The following is an 18,254-nucleotide window of genomic DNA, read 5'->3' on the forward strand; positions in this document are numbered from 1 at the left end:
AAAAATAAATAAAAGCAAAGAGATGATACCATTCCCCCATCCTCCAAACAGCATCCAAGCAAATTCCAACATCAAGATGCAATCAATTTCCAAAAAATTTATTTATACTCTGTATGAACCAGTGTTTCTCTTTTCCATCATCACTCCCTAAGGAGTCTTTTTATAATCCTAATCAACCACCCCCAAAATTTTAATACCACAGATATAGTATCTGTTTAAGTACTGTGTGTATATTCATGCTTTATACATCAAGTTTTTGTCCGCCAGCACAATTCTGACAAGGACAGCATGGCGCAAACAATGAAAAGTTTATAGTATTAAAACATTTTTTATTTGAATAAGTGGCGAGAAGAGAAATATATTTCAGCACGTAGATACATAAATTATTTCCAAAACAGTTTAATACTCAACTAGTCGGTTCTATCAAAATCAGTTTTCCCTGAAGCAAGCATTGTTCCCAGCTACAAGCGATCCTCATTTCACATGGTACTGTGGGACCATAAAAATGGTCCTGCAATCTTCATAATCAATGGGAAAAATGATGATTGTTCCATGACCTTTAAGGTTCTGCTCAAATATTAAAAACTCTTAAGATCAGTTATAAACGTAGGAAAAAAAATGCAAAAATGTTTAAAAATATTTAGTACACTGTAATTTAAAACATTAGAAATAGAACTAAAGTGTTTTATTTCATTGTAAAAACGAAGTAGTTTGAATAGGGCTTGCCTTTTTTTCTGGCAAGTAACCTACCATACTGAGTAAGCATCTTTCATGTTCATGGCAAACTGCCATACTCCCTGTAAGTTTGGGTCAGCTTCCACCCTTTTATTGCTTGTGCTTTCAATGTTGTGAAATATTTCTATATTCACATTAAATATCCTTTAAAGTTTGTTTTTTTTTTAACCATCACTTCCTCTGGGACGTATTTGTCCTTATTGCAACCACTTTTCTTATTTGTGTTGATGTTTGCCTTCACTAAGCTCCTATGAATACACAGCAGCAAGAACAACATTCCCATGGTCAGTGACTTCTTCTAAAAATTCATTTATGTTTGATTAAAATTTCACTTCCAGTGTTATCATTTTTCATTGCTTTGCTGCACTTTCATCTTTGCTGACCAGTTCTTTCAAGTGTTCACTTCTATAAAATGTCAAGTAGATGACAAAGGGACAGCATAACTACATGCTCTGCTGTAAGTGAACTGAATAACAGATGCACAGGGACAAACCACTGGAAGAATTTGAAAGAAGTAACATAACTGGTCACTAATCATGAAGCATATCTGTTATTTACATAGTGATCTGTAGACTGAAGAGCTAGCAGAGGTTTGTACTTCATGTAATTACTCAAGAGTTACACTGTGCTAACTAAAATTTTAACCTAGATTTTAACAACAGTTTCCTTACCAGTTTTCTTTCCTTCCTAGTAAGGAAACTGGTATTTAAACTAAATCTAGGTCACTGAAATTTGTGCCCATGGGAAACATGCAAATAGAGGACTGCCTACACCCTACTTGTTTATATTGATCCAGACAGGCTTAACGCTGACTACTGAAAAATAGCCTAACTGAATTTATATCAAATAGTGAATCTTAAAGCACCCAAGATGAAAAATTAGGGCACACTGAGATGGTTTTAAAATCTTTGTCATATGATAATCAAGCTTAAAATGTATCTTAGAGTAACAGATTTTTAGAAATAAAGACCTTTAAAGGCTCCATAGTTTGGTACCACAGATTATCCAGCATGTTTATTATGAATTATTTCTCCTCCTTCAATTTCAATTTGCTCATACAGCCACTTGCGGTCACAGCGGCATTCAGCTCCACACTTGGTAGAACCACAGGCAGGACAAGCATAGAAACATCCTAAGCAATCTTCATCGAGACAGTCACAGAGGTCCATCCCACTAAAAATCAGGAGACCCTGGCTATCATAGACCTTACTCTTTGCTGGTATCACTTGTCTGTAAAATAAAACACAATGAATTATACCTCATAAAGATGTTATTTTTGATTTAATTGAAAATACAGTAAAAAAAAAGAGATAAAATATTTTGAGATGAGGTCATGCCAAAATGATCTATAATTTATCAGGCTCAAGGCTTATTCTATCGTCAGCAGTAAATGAACTCCATGTGAGAAGAGGAGACCTAACTCTAGAGTGTTGAGACAAATCTAAAAATTCTGAATATGCTTCTTGAAGTCCATAATTTTCCCTTTACTTTAAACAAACAAAAAAGAATGACAGGTTAATAGTGGTTCACGTTATTAGCTACCAGTCTCTTCACTGTTTTATCAACACAGTTTTATTTTTATTATAGTATACCGCCTCTATAGATTTTTATACTACAATTAATGTTTCTTGTTCTTTAATGGACTCTGGTAAATTTGGCCTAAAAATATTTAAATGACTCAATGGTAAATTTTAACAGATGGAATAGATGGCATATATAGAAATGTTGACTGAACTTAAAAAAAATTCTGAATGATTATACTAACATTTGTTTTAGAGTCATATTCTAAACAATTTAGTTCTCCCATTCATTCTGTTGACTATACAGAACTGCATTTCTATTTCAGACATGTAAAAAATAAAAACCTTGTATTCTCATAAAATGTAATTACCTTTTAGCTGCTACCCATAGAACAGAGATATATGAATTACAGGCACACCTCGGAGGTATTGTGGGTTTGGTTCCAGACCACCACCAATAAAGTGAGTCTCTCACACACACACACAATTTTTTTTTTTTTTGTTTTGCTTTTCCAGTGCATATAAAAGTTAAGCTTACACTATAGCCTATTAAGTGTGCAACAGCCTTATGTCTAAGAAAAAAATGTATGTACCTTAATTTAAAAATACTCTATTGCTAAAAAATGCTAACAATCATCTGAAACTTCAATGAGTTGTAGTTTTTTTTGCTGGTGGAGGATCTTGCCCCAGTGAGGACAGCTGACTGATCAGGGTGGTTGTTGCTGAAGGCTAGGGTAGCTGCGGCAATTTCTTAAAGACTACAGTGAAGTTTGCTGCATCAGTGGACTCTTCTTACAAAAGATTTCTATGTAGCATGTGATGGTGTTTGATAGCATTTTACCTACAGTAGAATGTTCAAAATTGGAGTCATCCTCTCACATTCTGCCTCTGCTTTATCTACTAAGTTTATATAATCTAAGTCCTTTGTCATTTCAGTAATGTTAACAGCATCCTCACCAGCAGATTCCACCTCAATAAATCACATTCTTTGCTCATCTCTAAGAAGAATCTCCTCATCCATTCAAGTTTTATCACAAGATTGCAATAACTCAGTCACATCTCCAGGCTCTGCTTCTAATTCTAGTTCTCTTGCTATTTCCACCACGTCTGCAATTACTTCCTCCACTGAAGTCTTGAACCCGTCAAAGTCATCCATGAGGACTCGAATCTTCTTCCAAACTCTTGTAATGGTGAATCCTTTCCAGAAGGTGTTCAATTTACTTTGCCCAAATCCATCAGAGGAATCACTCACTATCTATGGCAGCTCTGGCCTCACAAAACATATTTCTTAAATAACAGACTTGAAAGTCAAAGTACTCCTTGATCCGTGGGCTACAGAATGAATGTTGTGTTAGGAGGCATGAAACATTTATCTCCTGGGACATCTCTGTCAGAGCTCTTGAGTGATCAGGTATATTGTCAATGAGTAGCAATATTTTGAAAGGAATCCTTTTATCTAGGCAGGAGGTCTCTCAAGTGGGCTTAAAATATTCAATGAACAATGCTGTAAATAGATATGCTGCCATCCAGGCTTTGTCCCATTTATACAGGACAGGTAGAGTACATTTAGCATCATTAGGACCCTAGGATTTCGAAGAGGTAAATAACTGGCTTTGACTTAAAAGTCACCAGTTGCATTAGTCCCTACCAAGAGAGATGGCCTGTCCTTTGAAAAGTTGAAGCCAGGTATAGACTTCCCCTCTCTAGCTATGAAAGATGGCATCTTCGCCGGGCGCGGTGGCTCACGCTTGTAATCCCAGCACTTTGGGAGGCCGAGGCGGGCGGATCATGAGGTCAGGAGATCGAGACCACGGTGAAACCCCGTCTCTACTAAAAATACAAAAAATTAGCCGGGCATGGTGGCGGGCGCCTGTAGTCCCAGCTACTTGGAGAGGCTGAGGCAGGAGAATGGCGTGAACCTGGGAGGCGGAGCTTGCAGTGAGCCAAGATCGCGCCACTGCACTCCAGCCTGGGTGACAGAGCGAGACTCCGTCTCAAAAAAAAAAAAAAAAAAAAAAGAAAGATGGCATCTTCTTCCATTAGAAGGATGTTTGTTGGCCGGGTGTGGTGGCTCACACCTGTAATCCCAGCACTTTGGGAGGTCAAGGTGGGCAGATAACGAGGTCAGGAGATCGAGACCATCCTGGCTAACACGGTGAAACCTGTCTCTACTAAAAATACAAAAAATTAGCTGGCTGTGGTGGCATGTGCCTGTAGCCCCAGCTACCTGAGAGGCTGAGGCAGAAGAATCGCTTGAACCCAGCTGGTGGAGGTTGCAGTGAGCTGAGATTGCGCCATTGCACTCCAGGCTGGGCGGCAGAGCAAGACTCCGTCTCAAAAAAAAAAAAAAAAAAAGGCTGTCTACATTGAACATCTGTTGGGTAGTAGTGTAGCCACCTTCATTAATAACTTGCTGCTTCACCTTGCACTTTTATGTTATGGAGATGGCTTCTTTCCTTACCCTCAAAAACCAACCTCTGTTAGCTTCAAACTTTTCTTCTGAAGCTTCCTCACTTCTCTCAGCCTTCAGAGAATTGAAGAGGTTAGAACCTTGCTTTGGATTAGGCTTTTGCTTAAGGGAATGTGTTGTAGCTGGTTTGATCTTCTATTCCAGACCATTTAAAGTTTCTCCATATTAGCAATAAGGCTGTTTTGCTTTCTTACCATTTGTGGTCAATGGAATGGTACTTTTAATGTCCTTCCTGAACTTTTTCTTTGCATTCACAACTTGGCTGTTTAGCACAAGAGGCCCAGCTTTTGGCCTGTCTCAGCTTTTGACGTGCCTTCCTCCCAAGCTTAATCATTTCTAGCTTTTTTTGTAAAATGAGAGACTTGACTCTTCCTTTCACTTGAACACTTAGAGACCATTGCAGGGTTATTAGTTGGACCAACTTCAATATATTTGTTTCTCAGGGAACAGGGACACCCGAGGAGAGGGAGAGAGTCTAGAGAACAGCCAGTAGGTGGAGCAGTAAGAACACTCACTTATCAACTAAGTTCACCACCTTGCATTGGTGTGGTTCCTAGTGACTCAAAACAATTATAATAGTAACATCAAAGATCATCATAACAGATATAGTAATGAAAAAGTTGGAAATTTTGCAATAATTACCAAAATGCGACAGAGATAGGGATTACACGCTGTTAGAAAAATGACACCAATAGACTTGCTTACCACAGAGTTGCCAAATTTTCAATTTGTAAAAATAGCACCTTGTAAAGAATAAAGTGAAGCACCAATAAAATGAGGTATGTCCATATATATATATATATATATATATATAACAACGCTTTTCAAATAAGTGAATTACTTTAATTGTAATTATTTTAACTCTCATGCAAAAATTATTTCAACTCTCATGCCAAAATTATTTCTTCAGTTCATTGCTACCTTCTTAGAAACAAATTTTTGGAGTTGAAAGGGATACCTTAATTTTATATGAATAAAAACAAAGGCCTTCATAGGTTTTTACTAATTCCACATTATCCAATTTAAAATATGAACCCAGAAAATTCAAAATTTAAGAGAAAAATAGGGGAACAATGCAGATGTGAAGCAGCAAGTTAACATGTCTTCAGTAACACTTAGCCTACCTGTCTGAACCAGCGGTTGCATTTTTTGTAAGCCTTCTTTTTTCTCTTTTACCAGTTTCCGGAGCAAATTCAGTTTGCCTTCCTGGATTTGTAAATTGTAATGACCTCAAAGCTTTAGCAGTTCTTCCCTGAAGAAAGGTAAACAAATTATCAACTCAAATGTTGACATCAGACAATAGATTAACATTTCACTTAATGTTAAACCAGATGATTCCCTAACGTAGAAGACAGTCTGGAACACACAAAAAAGAAAACAAGGTTTTAGAGCCTAAGTGCAAGAAAACTTACATGGCCCTAGACCATATTCAAAGCGTATTGGTTAATGTATTAGTAACATTTCCATTATTTGATTTTAGTCTCTGGTATATTAGGAGCAGAGGAGGAAGGCACTGTGAAAACTGCAATGGCTGCTGCCAACACAGGTAAGAAGGCACAAAAACTGCTGTATAATCCAGTGGCACATAACTGATTTCCTAACAATCCTGGGTCCTTATTATTGTATTTTATATATTTTTAAGAGCAGAGAATATGATTTCAAGTTCTAGAATAGTATTATAATCTTTTTGAAAAGTTTTGGTGAAACAAAATTTCGGTGTTTAACGGTTTATGTTTGTTATTTGGGGAGGAAAGAGCTGCAGCTGATACATTCTACAAGAACATTGGATAGATCAGGTGAGGACATCTACAATGACACTATCAGCAAGTATCTAGTATGAACTGCAGATAAACTGGGCCCTCAAGATGTTCCCCTGAGAAGAGAACAATCGGAAAATGGAGTAATTTCAAATTTCAACTATCTTTTAACTTGGTTTAATAAAAAGGAGAAAACTGAGAAAAATATTCCAACAGTAAGAATTATGAAATAATTACAAGTAAAAATTCTGAGATGTGCTTCTTTGATATACTTGTCCTACACAAAAGATAGCTTTATGAAATCTTAAGTTGTTCTGATATGGTTAAATATGCACGTAAGCATGTCAATAAGGAATAGAGGTAAAATATTTAATACTTTACAATGTAAAAATGTATTATTATTATTTTTTTTACCACGAGGAGTCCTAAAATTAGCCTTGACCATATCAAGTAGGAATTCAGAACCAGAAGCAAAGAAAATTCACAAGCATTTAAAAAACTCAAGAATGAGATAGTGTCAAAGGAGAAAAAAAGAGTGAAATAAAAAATAACTGTAAGTCACCTCTCTAATGTTCCTTTCAAAGCAGTGATTTCCAAGTCCTTCATATAAAGGCGAATTCATCCTGCTGCAAAGACCCTTGCTGGTTGCCATGTCCCATGTAGTTACTTTGGTATCAGAAAAGAAACTAAATCCTGGCTTGGCCAGAATATTCTAAAACCCATTCCTAAAGTCTTCATACTGAAAGTTGTAGCTTGGAGTCTTAGGCATATTTTATTATTACTTTTGCAAGCCTACTTTCTTTATCCCCCAATCTTCACCTTCAGTATATGTGAATAATATTTAGAAACATCATCCACTTTCACCCCCTCCTTTTATTTCACTGTATGCTAACAAATATAGTAATAATGTAAATATGATTTTCTTATAGTTAAGCAAAATCCTACATGGTAGAATTCACAAAGTAGGAAAAAATGACTATTATACATACATCTGACTCAGGTTTCCTTTTCTGGCGGTCTTCAGTATCAACATCCACACTTCCATTGATTATCTGTGTGCATTTTGGACAAAGCTTCCAACCAGGTACAAGCTGTCTTCCAAATTTAGCACTCAGAAAAGTGGCATCATCTAAGTCAATTACGTGCAAATTTTTTTTGGCTAATTTTTTGTGTATGTTAAATGGGTCACAACATGACTTCTGTAAATCCTCAAATCTGTCAATGTAAATTTTTACATGATGAAAGCAAATTGTATTGTTCCCAGAAAGTGTCATTCCAGTTCTAAGCTGAAGTAAAAGCATATCATTTGATGACAATTCTTGCAAAGTCTTAAAACCTGTGTGACGAGTATAGTAGGTTTTATGGCACTCATTTGTAGTACGAAGCTGGACTCCAACTGAACATGGATCCATCATTCTTGATTCTAGCAAATTTTCCCTGTTTTATTTTGTCTGGAGGTTTAGGTCATGGGCTGATCACCCTAGAGAAAATATTAAAGAGAATCAAATTTGTGCTGCAAGTTTATCTAGGAAATTGTAAAAACATTTGATAAAATTCAACACTTGTCTAAAAGAAAATAAGGAATAAAAAAGGTATTTACCAAAGTCTTACAACAGACATTTAATAATCAAACGGAAGTGTTCCCTGTAAAGTCAGAACTTCACGAAAACACCTGCAATTACAGATTATATTTAAGACCACATAAGAATTAAAAAGGAGGAAATAAGAAATATTATCCAAAGATACGTGAGAAATACAAGAGGTTTAACAAACTATTAGAACTAATAAGAGAATTCACCAGGGATGCTAGAAACCAAAAAACACTGTATCTTACAAAATATGTGAATCTTACAAAAGACATATAACAAGACCTTCATGGAGAAAATTATCAAACTGAAAGACAAAAACGGTACCCTAAATAAATGCAGGTATATATCATGGAGTGCCTCATTATAAAAAATATGTCAATTATCCAGGAATACATCTGTAAATTCAGTTCTATTACAATCAAAGTTCCATCAGATATTCTACTGCCACCCCCTTGGAATTTAGCAAGCTGGTCTATATGAAAGAGCAAAGGTCTAAGAAAGCCAAGGTAATCTTGAAGGAAAATACAGTAAAATATTGATTTACTATAAACCTATTCTAATTAAAACTATGATATTGGTATAGTACAAACAAACAGATCCATAAGTAGATGAGGGCTCGGTATATGACATGTGGTACTATTAATTGATGGGTATCACACACTAATGAAAAAGGTACTTTAACCATATGGAAAAACAATTAGATCTCTTCTGCACAAACAAAAATCAATTAACAGGGGGATTAAATATTTAAACATGAAAAGAAAAACTAAACATGTTTATGAGAAAATAAGGTTTTCTGACATGGAAGTACGGAAGAATTTTTCAAACAAGCAAGCAGGTACCAAAAAAATTAAAAAAAGATGGATACATTTGATTATATGTAAAATTTACACATTTCTGTATAACTAAAGGAGAAAAAAACGACACTTGAAAGGTGTTGTTAGGATTATTATCGTAAATATTCAAGTAACTCCTCGCTTCTAAAAATCAATTAGAAAATGACAGAGTCCACTGGAAAACTAAACAAATATAGTTAGGCAATTCACTGAGAAAGAGAACAAAAGCCAATACATGCATACAAACTGTTTCCCTCATAGTTCCTAGGAAAATGCACTTTAAATATCATTTCTTAAACATTTGCTTGAAATCAATTTAAAAATCTGATATCTGGTTTAAGATGTGTCCAACTCTCACATAATAACTTTGGTAGGAATGTAAATTGCTGCAACTGCTTTAGAACGTCTTCAGCAATTTCTTGTAAAACTGAGGAGGCATATACCTTGGGACTCAGCTCTTTTCAGTTCTGGGTGTCAGCTGGAGAAAAATATCTCCAATACGAGCACAAGTTATATACGAAAACTTTCAGCATTTACTGCCTTTGGCAGTGAAAGATGACAACCTAATTGTAAAGGATGTGAAATTGTTACTCATACAAGAGACTCCCACGTAACAGTTAAAATGAATAAACTACATGAATTACATGAATCAACATGAATAAATCTCAAAGACAATCTTAAGTGCAAAAAGTTGTAAAGGTTATATAGTATCATCATTAAAGGTAAAATTTTAAAAAATAAGATAGTATATAAGATTTACAGATGAAACATGAATATATACTAAAATATACATGAGAGTAACATATATCACATTTGTGGATACTTCTGAGGGGAAAAAACATTATTTTCCCCAAAAAGATTTACAGAAAATAAGGTTTGGTGACATGTACGTAAGTGCTTCACTACTGTCCACACTTTCTATTTGAAATTTTTCATAAATAAAAATTTTCAAAGCAAATTAAAAAAAAAGTTGAATTCTCAAGAAAAGATGCAACCAATGCAACTCATTAGGAAAAAAACTGCTGTTGAGAAAAAAGGTGAACCACTGAAATCTGAGTGGTAGTGAGGTACCGTGAAGTCTAGGATTCGGCAATTTTACAAGTGTTTTTAAGCTTTGCAAAATTAAAAAAAAAACTGGAGAGAAATCTTAAACACATTTTGATGTAGTTTCCGCAGAGAAAAACAATAGTCAGCAAAATCACATAAAAAGAAAAGACCCTGGCCTCAGGTAACAAAAAAAGGCGAATAAATGTCTGTGTTTTAGGTCAAAATACTATATTTAGAAAGTTAAAAAATAAAATACACTTTAAAGTGTTAAAAAATGTTACTGAACATTTTAACTGAAAAAAGTTTTAAAGCTGGTAAAAATAGAGTATATTTATATTCATTTATTGTGTTTTAGTCAGTTTTTAAAATGAACTAATACAGGTCCCAATCAAATCAGATAAAATGGCTTCTATCACAGTAATAATTAGAAAAATTTTTTCTAGACAGGCATTGTGGCTCATGCCTGTAATCCCAGCACTTTGGGAGGCCAATGTGGGTTGATCACTTGAGGCCAGGGGTTCTAGACTAGACTGGCTAACATAGTGAAACCCCGTGTCTACTAAAAACACAAAAATATTAGTCAGGTGTGGTAGTGCAGCTATATGGGAGGCTGAGGCACGAGAATAGCTTGAACCCAGGAGGTGGAAGTTGGGGTAAGCGGAGATTGTGTCACTGGACTCCAGCCTGGGCGACAAAGCGAGACTCTCATCTCAAAAAAAAAAAAATTTTTTTTTTCTTCAAACAGATAATTGGATTAAGATAAATTAAGGAGGAGAAAAAGGAAATCAGAGGTAAAGTTACAAGGCAACGAACTATGTGGCAATGTATCTTAGCAAATAAGGGACACAATCTGGCTTTGACCTTTCTTATTTTTTATACATATTTTTTGAGACGGAGTCTCGCTCTGTCACCCAGGCTGGAGTGCAGTGGTGGGATCTCAGCTCACTGCAAGCTCCACCTCCTGGGTTCACGCCACTCTCCTGCCTCAGCCTCCAGAGTAGCTGGGACTACAGGTGCCTGCCACCATGCCAGGCTAATTTTTTTTTTTTTGTATTTTTAGTAGAAATGGGGTTTCACCATGTTAGCCAGGATGGTCTCGATCTCCTGACCTCGTGATCTGCCCGCCTTGGCCTCCCAGAGTGCTGGGATTACAGGCATGAGCCACCGTGCCTGGCCCAACCTTTCTTAATACAAGGGAAACTAGGACAACTATCCCTCATCACTGTACAGAAAATAATGCTTAATATTTTGTTAATGCCACAGATTCTTTTTATTTGGAGGTAACCATCACCAGTTTTTAGCCACAGATCTATAATGGAAATTTTTTGCCATAAAGTTATTTCCTAATATTCAAAACTTGGGCTACCATGGTCATATTTGATAGGAAAAGCATCTTGGATTTAGGAAACTAATTACTTTAGAAACCTTATCTGTCCATAGTAATAATACATTTTTACCCTTTAGGGTAATTTCATTTACTCTATTAATTTTAATTTTAGATAAAAATTTTTTTTCCTTAGTTATTGGGGAGTCTCTGTTCCATTAGTTTCCTTTATTCATGGCTAAATTACTACAAAATTCAACAGAGCTCATCACGATTAAAGGAAACTAATGGAATAGACTCTGTAACTTGTGCCAGTGAAGTTGAATACCTATTTCTGAAATTCCTAGCCTCAAGTGATCCTCTCACCTCAGCCTTCTGAGTAGGTGGGTCCTGTAATTTGTTTACAGGAAGTTCAGTTTTTCTTAGTAACAGGCAGGACATTGAGCTGGCACCAAAGAAAGATCTCTACTTACTGGATGCAGAAAATGGGGTCACCAGATTTGGCAAATAAAAAACGCAGGATGCCCTGTTAGATTTGAATTTCAGACAATGAATTACTTCTTTACAGGATCAGCTCATTTTAAAATTAAAATATCCTATCTGATAAAAGACATTGTCAACTGTGATAAAAACTAAATTTTACACAGATTAAAACTCAGCGGCAAACTAATCCCACTCACTTGAGTAAAAGTGCACACACCTGAGTCAAGGTAGTTTTAAAGTCTTCCACAGGTTAGCTTTCTGATCTACGATTAGGCAGTTTGTTCACATACTGTCAAAGAGTCCAAGTCCAGCTAGCTCAAGGAACACCAAATTTCAGACACTGATCATAAGTGGTCACTGTTTGCATTCTAAAAATTACACCCTCTGGTTGTTCCTCCTCTGTTATATTCCTCAATGTTCTCATTTCCAGCTCTTTCTGACTTCCTCCTATAAGCTAAAGTTCTGCATTTGGGCCTGTTTCCTAGCAACTGTTTTTGCTCATTTTGGTCTGTGTTCTGGCAATGTGGCCTACAGTTTATATTTTATTTTCTGCAAATGACAGTCCAGCAAGTTCATATTGTTCCTTTCACCTACAGTACAGTGCTATGTTCTTCCATAACGATGATTTATCTGGCCCCTTCCTTAATATAGTTGGAAATGCATTACTCTTTACTCTCCCTGAATCAGCACTGGCATCACCTGAGACCTCAGTAAAAGTACAGAATCTCAGTATCAGCTCCAGACCCAATGAGTCAGGATGTGCATTTCAGAAATATACGCAAGTGATTTGTAAGCACATTACAGTTTGCTATGTACTGCTTCAGATAATTCAATTAAAAAATTTAAATATAAAATGTACTTCTATATTTTATAGAAGATAGCAAAAAAGAGTAAGAAAAACACAGATACGTATTTGCCTTAAAGGAAGTCTAACTCTAGGGAAGATTATTGGGGGAGAGGAGATTTAAATTGGATACACTAAGGACAGAGAAAAACATCTGCTTCAATAGAAAACTGCACTGTTGAGAGCACAGCGTTTCAGGTTTTCACATTCTGATTACATGGGAAGTCTGATTCCTTCAGCATCTTGGAGCTATTTCACAACTGTCAACTGTAGATAACCAACAGCAATGCAAAATAATTGTCTGTATTCTTGTAAATTCTATCTGGTGAAGGTTCAGTGGACTTCTGTCTCACTGTGGAAGCAGCCAATTTTGCCTTCACTTGAACATTTATTTCAATATTCCTGCTCTATAAACATGTCTACTTTTAATTGTCATTTAAACTGGTTATAGCACCTTACCAGTTCCTATTTCAATAATCTTTTAACGCAAGAAAAGATTAATGTGCTCCAAACACTTTGGTCAATATAAAACCTAGTACTCTTCATGGAAGAAAAAAATCCAGCTTCTTATAGGATAACAAGCAAACCAATAACAAAAACCCCAGTCTTAGAAAGATTCACCATGGTATAAATAAAATCCAGGTTTTCAATACTTTTCAATGTCAAATAATAAGAACACTTTTTGGCAAGCTGAATTTTGCTTGAGCCCTGTGCTGGTTCTTTACTAGCTAAAATTTAAAAAATCTTCCCACCCTTGAGTTAGGTAAGACTCAAGGATCCCCCCCTTGTTTACCTATGACCAGGCGAAAGAAAGACCCTCCAAATTCTCATTTTTTGCTTCAATTATGAATTTATGAATAATTTGCTGATCTGCTTGGCCCTACAGATCAAGTGGAACAAAATACTTGTTAATCAAACTTTAGTTTCTCTCCTTCCCCCAGGTTCCTGAGCTTTGGCCAACTCTCAGCCAGAGCCAGGGAATAACATTCTCAGACCTACTAATAGATCAAGCCATCCTTATATCCTACTTCCTCACACCAAAACTTTCTAGCACAGTTCACTCCTTGGAGATTCTTGCAGATCTTTTGGTTCTACCCATTGCAAAAGTCCCTTTTCTCCTTTTGCAACAACCCTTTTGAATAAAGTCTCTCCTAAGTCCAGATTTCTTATTTGACATTGTCTTAAAAATTCTGCATAGGAGAAAATTAAGACTTTCTGCTGCCTTAGGATTGACATCACTTTACTTTAGTGCCTAAATACAGCATGTTTTGTGATTCTAAGATTAACATTTAATATTGTTGTAGCACTACCTAAGAATCAAAAGAGAATGAAATAAATGTAGAATACTTTGATTAGACCTCTCCTACTACCTTAGGCAGTAAACAAAATATTTGCTCCTCATACAATTTGAACGCTGCCAGCTCAGGGAATTATCCAGCTTTACTTTAAAACATCAGTAGTTTTAAAGAGTTCTTACGCATTATCTCTTGCTACCCATTACCAAACGGTAAGGAAGGTAGATTAGGTTGAGGAAGCTGAGAAAACTCACACGTGGCCATGACGCTTGCAAGGGCTAGGACATTATCACAGGGGTTTCGGGGTGTTAATGCAGAACACCCCCCCCACCACTAACAAAACAGCAAAACAGCCACAGCCACTAACAAAACAACAGCAGAGGGAAATTGAGGATTAATTAGGGAACTCACTTTTTCTTCCTAAATTTGTAGGGGAGATGCAGAAATACCCGTTCCAATATGTTAATTTCCCTTAATATAGTTTTTCAGTTTGTTACCAGTCTCTTTGTTAGTGGGAAAAGTAACAGTTAGAGGAAATTTAACAAAACAAAAAATTTACTTCGTTTTTAGGTCAACTGATGTCTCTTTTATAAAAAACATAAAAAAAAGTTTTCATGAAATGTTTTATGAAAAAAATTAAAGGCTTTTTTTGGCATAGAGTCTTACAACTTACACAGCGTCTTCCCAGATTATCTCTTATTTAATAAAAATATAATTTAATCTACCCCTACTCCCCAAATCAGTAGCTTTAGTTATGGGCACATACGCCTACAAAAGTCACGCATCTTGCAACTGTGAACTTTTTATGCCTGTCATCTTCAAATACTGATTATCTATAACACGACAATTACCATTAATCAAAGGGCCCAAAGGCAAAGAGAAGAGTCTCAATCCTCAGGAAGATCTAGGCACAATAAGAAAGGTAAAGGCAATTTAAAACAAAAATATAGTCCATAACACCATTGAAAAGATTTGGTTCAAGTGTGGTAGTCAGGACATGCCAGGTACAGTGCTTAGGGCAAACATCATTTCAGGAACCTTCATAGCCACCCTGAGGAAAGTACTATCATTCTCATTTACAGATGAAGAAACTCAAGCCTAGAGCTGTTGTTATCATGCCTAACAGAGTGCCCCCAAACCCTGCAATGATTCCCACCCCAACCCTGTAAAAGGCCACATCCATTTCTTCCTTAGTTCACGGCTATTTACAAATGACTAAAACCACCAGATCCGTCCAATGGGCACCTACTAAGTTCATGGTACCGGGATGGAAAAATAAACATTAGCCTTTGGCCTCAAACGGCCAGGGTTGAGAGGATTCTGATTTGAAAAATTAAAAATAAAAATAGCAGAGATACAGGCTGTCTACGGAGTTGAAGGCCACAATAACCCTAAGTAGTTCACGTCAAAATCGTAGCTTTGAAAGTCCTGGGCCTACAGGACAGGCGACGACCCTCGGAGAGGTCAGAGGCGGCAGAACCTGTGCTGGGCTTTAGCTCAAGGCGTTGCGTCGCAGATGAATTACGCGGGGGTAGGGGTGAGAGGCCCCGGCCAGCAGCTGGAAATCCCCATCACGTGTGCGGGCCTCCTCTTCCACCTCTCCCCGGGTTCCCCCGTGACGCCGCCGGGCTCCCTCGCCACCCAGGGGCCCGTCTCCACTCTCCCACTCCTCCCCAGGGCTTCCCCCGCCCCCCTTCCACCTTAGCTTGAGCTCTCCTCCGCCTGGCTTCGGGCAAGATGCGCGTCCACACAGGCCACACTCGACCGACCGCTTCCCAGCCAGTCCCCGCGCTACCAGTGAGAGGACGGCAAGCGCGGGCTAGAGGAGCCCAACGCCACCACAAAGAGACGTCCGGGAGAAGCCTAGAGCGGACACGAGTCTGGCGGCCTCCGGGGACGGAAGGGGCGGGGCGGCGTGGCGTGGCGTGAAGTGGCAAATGATTCATGGCGAGGCAAGAGTTGCTTCAGATGCTGTCTTTTGCAGTCCTCCGAGAGGTTAGGGATTTGGGAGGTCCCTGGGGGCCATCTCTTACAAGACACAGTTTCCACTAAATTGGATCGTATTTGTACATCTCTACACCTGTGCGTGATAGTAAACTTTTGCACCCAAATACCCCGATCCCTGAAGGAGAGTGTGTGAGTTAAAAGGATCTGAAGAACGGACCCTTTGTTTAAGGTCTCACATTCTATTTCTTTAATTCAAGCGAAATATATTCGAAAATGCATCTTTTATTGTAAGCTATAAAAATAGCTATTACTTCGAGTAAAATGTAGGCTCCAGGAAGATGCTTGTAAATTTTCTCAGAACAGAAATGGTATTTTTATTGTATCCTTATTGTCTGTCATAGTATAGGCGCTCATTAATTTTTAAAGTGGGTTTTATTATCTAGAATCCAGGAGAACTGAAAGTCTCTTAAAGATTCTTGGCCTTTTAATTATCTTAAGGTCGGGATAGCAGGGAAATAACTTGTTTTAAACCCCCAGTGAAAAATGAGGAACAGGCAAATAAGACAAGCTCCACCAAGGCCCAAGCTTGCTAATAATTCTCTGCATCTACTGTAAGCTGTTTTCTGCAGTGAGTCTGTGGTCCTCCCACCACTTTCATACTGCTCCCCGACTGGGCAGGCGATTGATGCCTAGAACTAGAGAATGACAGAAAGGAAAAAACAATGAATAGTTTCTTCAACTGTGTCTGCAGGAGGTTGCATTCTGTAATTCTTTTACTGTTTACTTTGCGGTTGGCACTTTGTTAAGTAATGATCAGACAAAAAGAATAAAATTTATTTCTTCTTCCAAGAAGCTCACAGACTAGTGAGAGAGGAATAAACAGTTAATCACAGTGTGGTGTGAAAAGTGTCATGACAGAAACACATGGATATAAACAGGATAAAATGATAGGGGCTAAAGCAGGAGCGTTCTGGGAGGAGATTAATGCCTGCATGGAACTTAATTTGATGCAATGGTGGCTTCCTAGTAAACTAGGCAAGCTATCCTAAAGGTAATGAAACAGAGAAGGCTCACAGATCAAATTAAGATTATTAAATAACATAGCCTATTCAATTTAAGTATCCAGTGAAAAGGTGAAAGAGTTGTGGTAAGTGGACACACTTAGGATAAGGTGCAAGCAAGTGGAAGGACACCATCACCTGAATCATGGGTTAAGTAATGTTCATATATCCTATCTGCCACAACAGCCTTCTCCGCTGGTGGTATACTTACGAGGACCAGAGGTGAGGTGTCAGCAAGGCGGCCCACATGTGGAAAGCGCTTTGGGCCAATGGTACATACCTGCTTTATTGGATAGAAGCAGAGAAGTATGCCTGGTCACAGCCAGAGCTTACTAGGTAAGTTGTTGAACAGATACAGGTTTTATTTGCATTTCCTGGGCAGAGCACGTGTGAGACTATTCTAAGTGTAACCAATGGGTGGCTGATTTAGAGGTGACATAGTTAATAGCCCAGAGATGTCATGATTGCTCATTGCTTAGTTTTTCCATCCCTTTTTGGCTATCAGTGACTATTCCATCATATTTCTATTTAACTTCGGCATGTCTTACAGTTTACTAACTTACTATATATATTTTACATAATCCTGCCTATGTTTCACAAAGTACATGCTTACTCATATTCTATATTTAAAATATGCTAGGAGTTTTGCATTTATCTCATAAGCTACTAGCTTACTTACTGTCTATAGTTAACACTTCTTATGACTTTCATCCGTCCCTAAGGAAACTGCAAAGCCTTTCAGTATGGGTAGAGTGGAAAGCTGGAAAGGCGTGTAGGTAACAAAAAATGCCCTTTTTATGCCATATAAGAGATACTGAATTTTAACCCGTGAAAACTGTAAAACTATCAGGAGTTTAGAGAATAGACGAGAGATGCAGTCCTGGGCTAGTGGGCCAGGTGGAAACTCTTGCCCTAACGCAGATGATTAAGAAGAGGGCCTCCATCAACTGAGGCAGTGGCTCTATGGGATGAAATGTGATTTGCTCCCACTCACCTCCTCCCACTGGATTTGGTAATGTCTAGAAACATTGTGATTGTACCAGCAAGGGGTGCTACTAGCATCTAGAGGGGTAAAGGACAGGGTAACTACTGAACACTTAACAACGCACAGGACAACTTCCCTCCTCCAACAACAAACAACTAACTGGCTCAATATTTCAGTAGAGCCAAGATTGAGAAACCCTAAATGAAGGACATTTAAAAGGCATAGAGATGATAGAGGTTAAGTAAGCAGAATTGGTCAGATTTTTTAACTGATTGGATATAGAGGTTAGGAAGAAGTAAAGAATTATTTCAGGTTTCTAGCTTGGATAACTGGGAGGTCAAAAGGAGGAATGTGCTAGGGA

General features: G+C 37.6%; 1 protein-coding gene and 1 long non-coding RNA gene across 16 annotated transcripts in view; one reads left to right on the forward strand and one right to left on the reverse strand.

The window, feature by feature from the left end:
* Window positions 1–308: 308 nt before the first annotated feature.
* ARL14EP (ADP ribosylation factor like GTPase 14 effector protein) lies at window positions 309–15,735 on the reverse strand. 12 transcript variants are annotated; one of them, XM_063641892.1, is made up of 7 exons: window positions 15,150–15,475; window positions 14,752–14,804; window positions 14,312–14,403; window positions 8,083–8,154; window positions 7,472–7,962; window positions 5,850–5,977; window positions 309–1,965 (listed from the first exon to the last, which is right to left on the reverse strand). In XM_063641892.1, the coding sequence occupies exons 5-7, from the start codon at window positions 7,895–7,897 to the stop codon at window positions 1,737–1,739; spliced, it is 783 nt and encodes a 260-aa protein (XP_063497962.1). In that variant the 5' UTR covers window positions 7,898–7,962; window positions 8,083–8,154; window positions 14,312–14,403; window positions 14,752–14,804; window positions 15,150–15,475; the 3' UTR covers window positions 309–1,736. The 12 variants fall into 12 exon arrangements, with proteins under 12 accessions (XP_063497962.1, XP_063497955.1, XP_063497960.1 ...); XM_063641885.1 differs by lacking the exons at window positions 14,312–14,403; window positions 14,752–14,804; window positions 15,150–15,475 and adding an exon at window positions 15,601–15,701; XM_063641890.1 differs by lacking the exons at window positions 14,312–14,403; window positions 14,752–14,804 and having other exon boundaries at window positions 15,259–15,475.
* LOC134736991 (uncharacterized) overlaps window positions 15,712–18,254 on the forward strand; it is a 267,957-nt gene continuing 265,414 nt past the window's right edge. For all 4 annotated transcript variants that reach the window (XR_010121501.1, XR_010121502.1, XR_010121503.1 and 1 more), the window contains exons 1-2: window positions 15,712–16,076; window positions 17,095–17,244. This is a non-coding gene — a long non-coding RNA (uncharacterized lncRNA). The remainder of the gene's footprint in view (window positions 16,077–17,094; window positions 17,245–18,254) is intronic.

The sequence above is a fragment of the Symphalangus syndactylus genome, chromosome 6 (assembly GCF_028878055.3).
Source record: "Symphalangus syndactylus isolate Jambi chromosome 6, NHGRI_mSymSyn1-v2.1_pri, whole genome shotgun sequence".
Taxonomy (NCBI): domain Eukaryota; kingdom Metazoa; phylum Chordata; class Mammalia; order Primates; family Hylobatidae; genus Symphalangus; species Symphalangus syndactylus.

Coding starts and splice junctions, on each gene's coding strand:
- ARL14EP (XM_055282059.2), bottom strand. CDS start 7,897: ATGATGGATCCATGTTCAGTTGGAGTCCAGCTTCGTACTACAAATGAG. Junction 5,978..7,471: donor AAAGGAAACCTGAGTCAGAT/GTATGTATAATA, acceptor ACCTTTCTTCAG/GGAAGAACTGCTAAAGCTTT. Junction 1,966..5,849: donor GCAACCGCTGGTTCAGACAG/GTAGGCTAAGTG, acceptor TTTATTTTACAG/ACAAGTGATACCAGCAAAGA.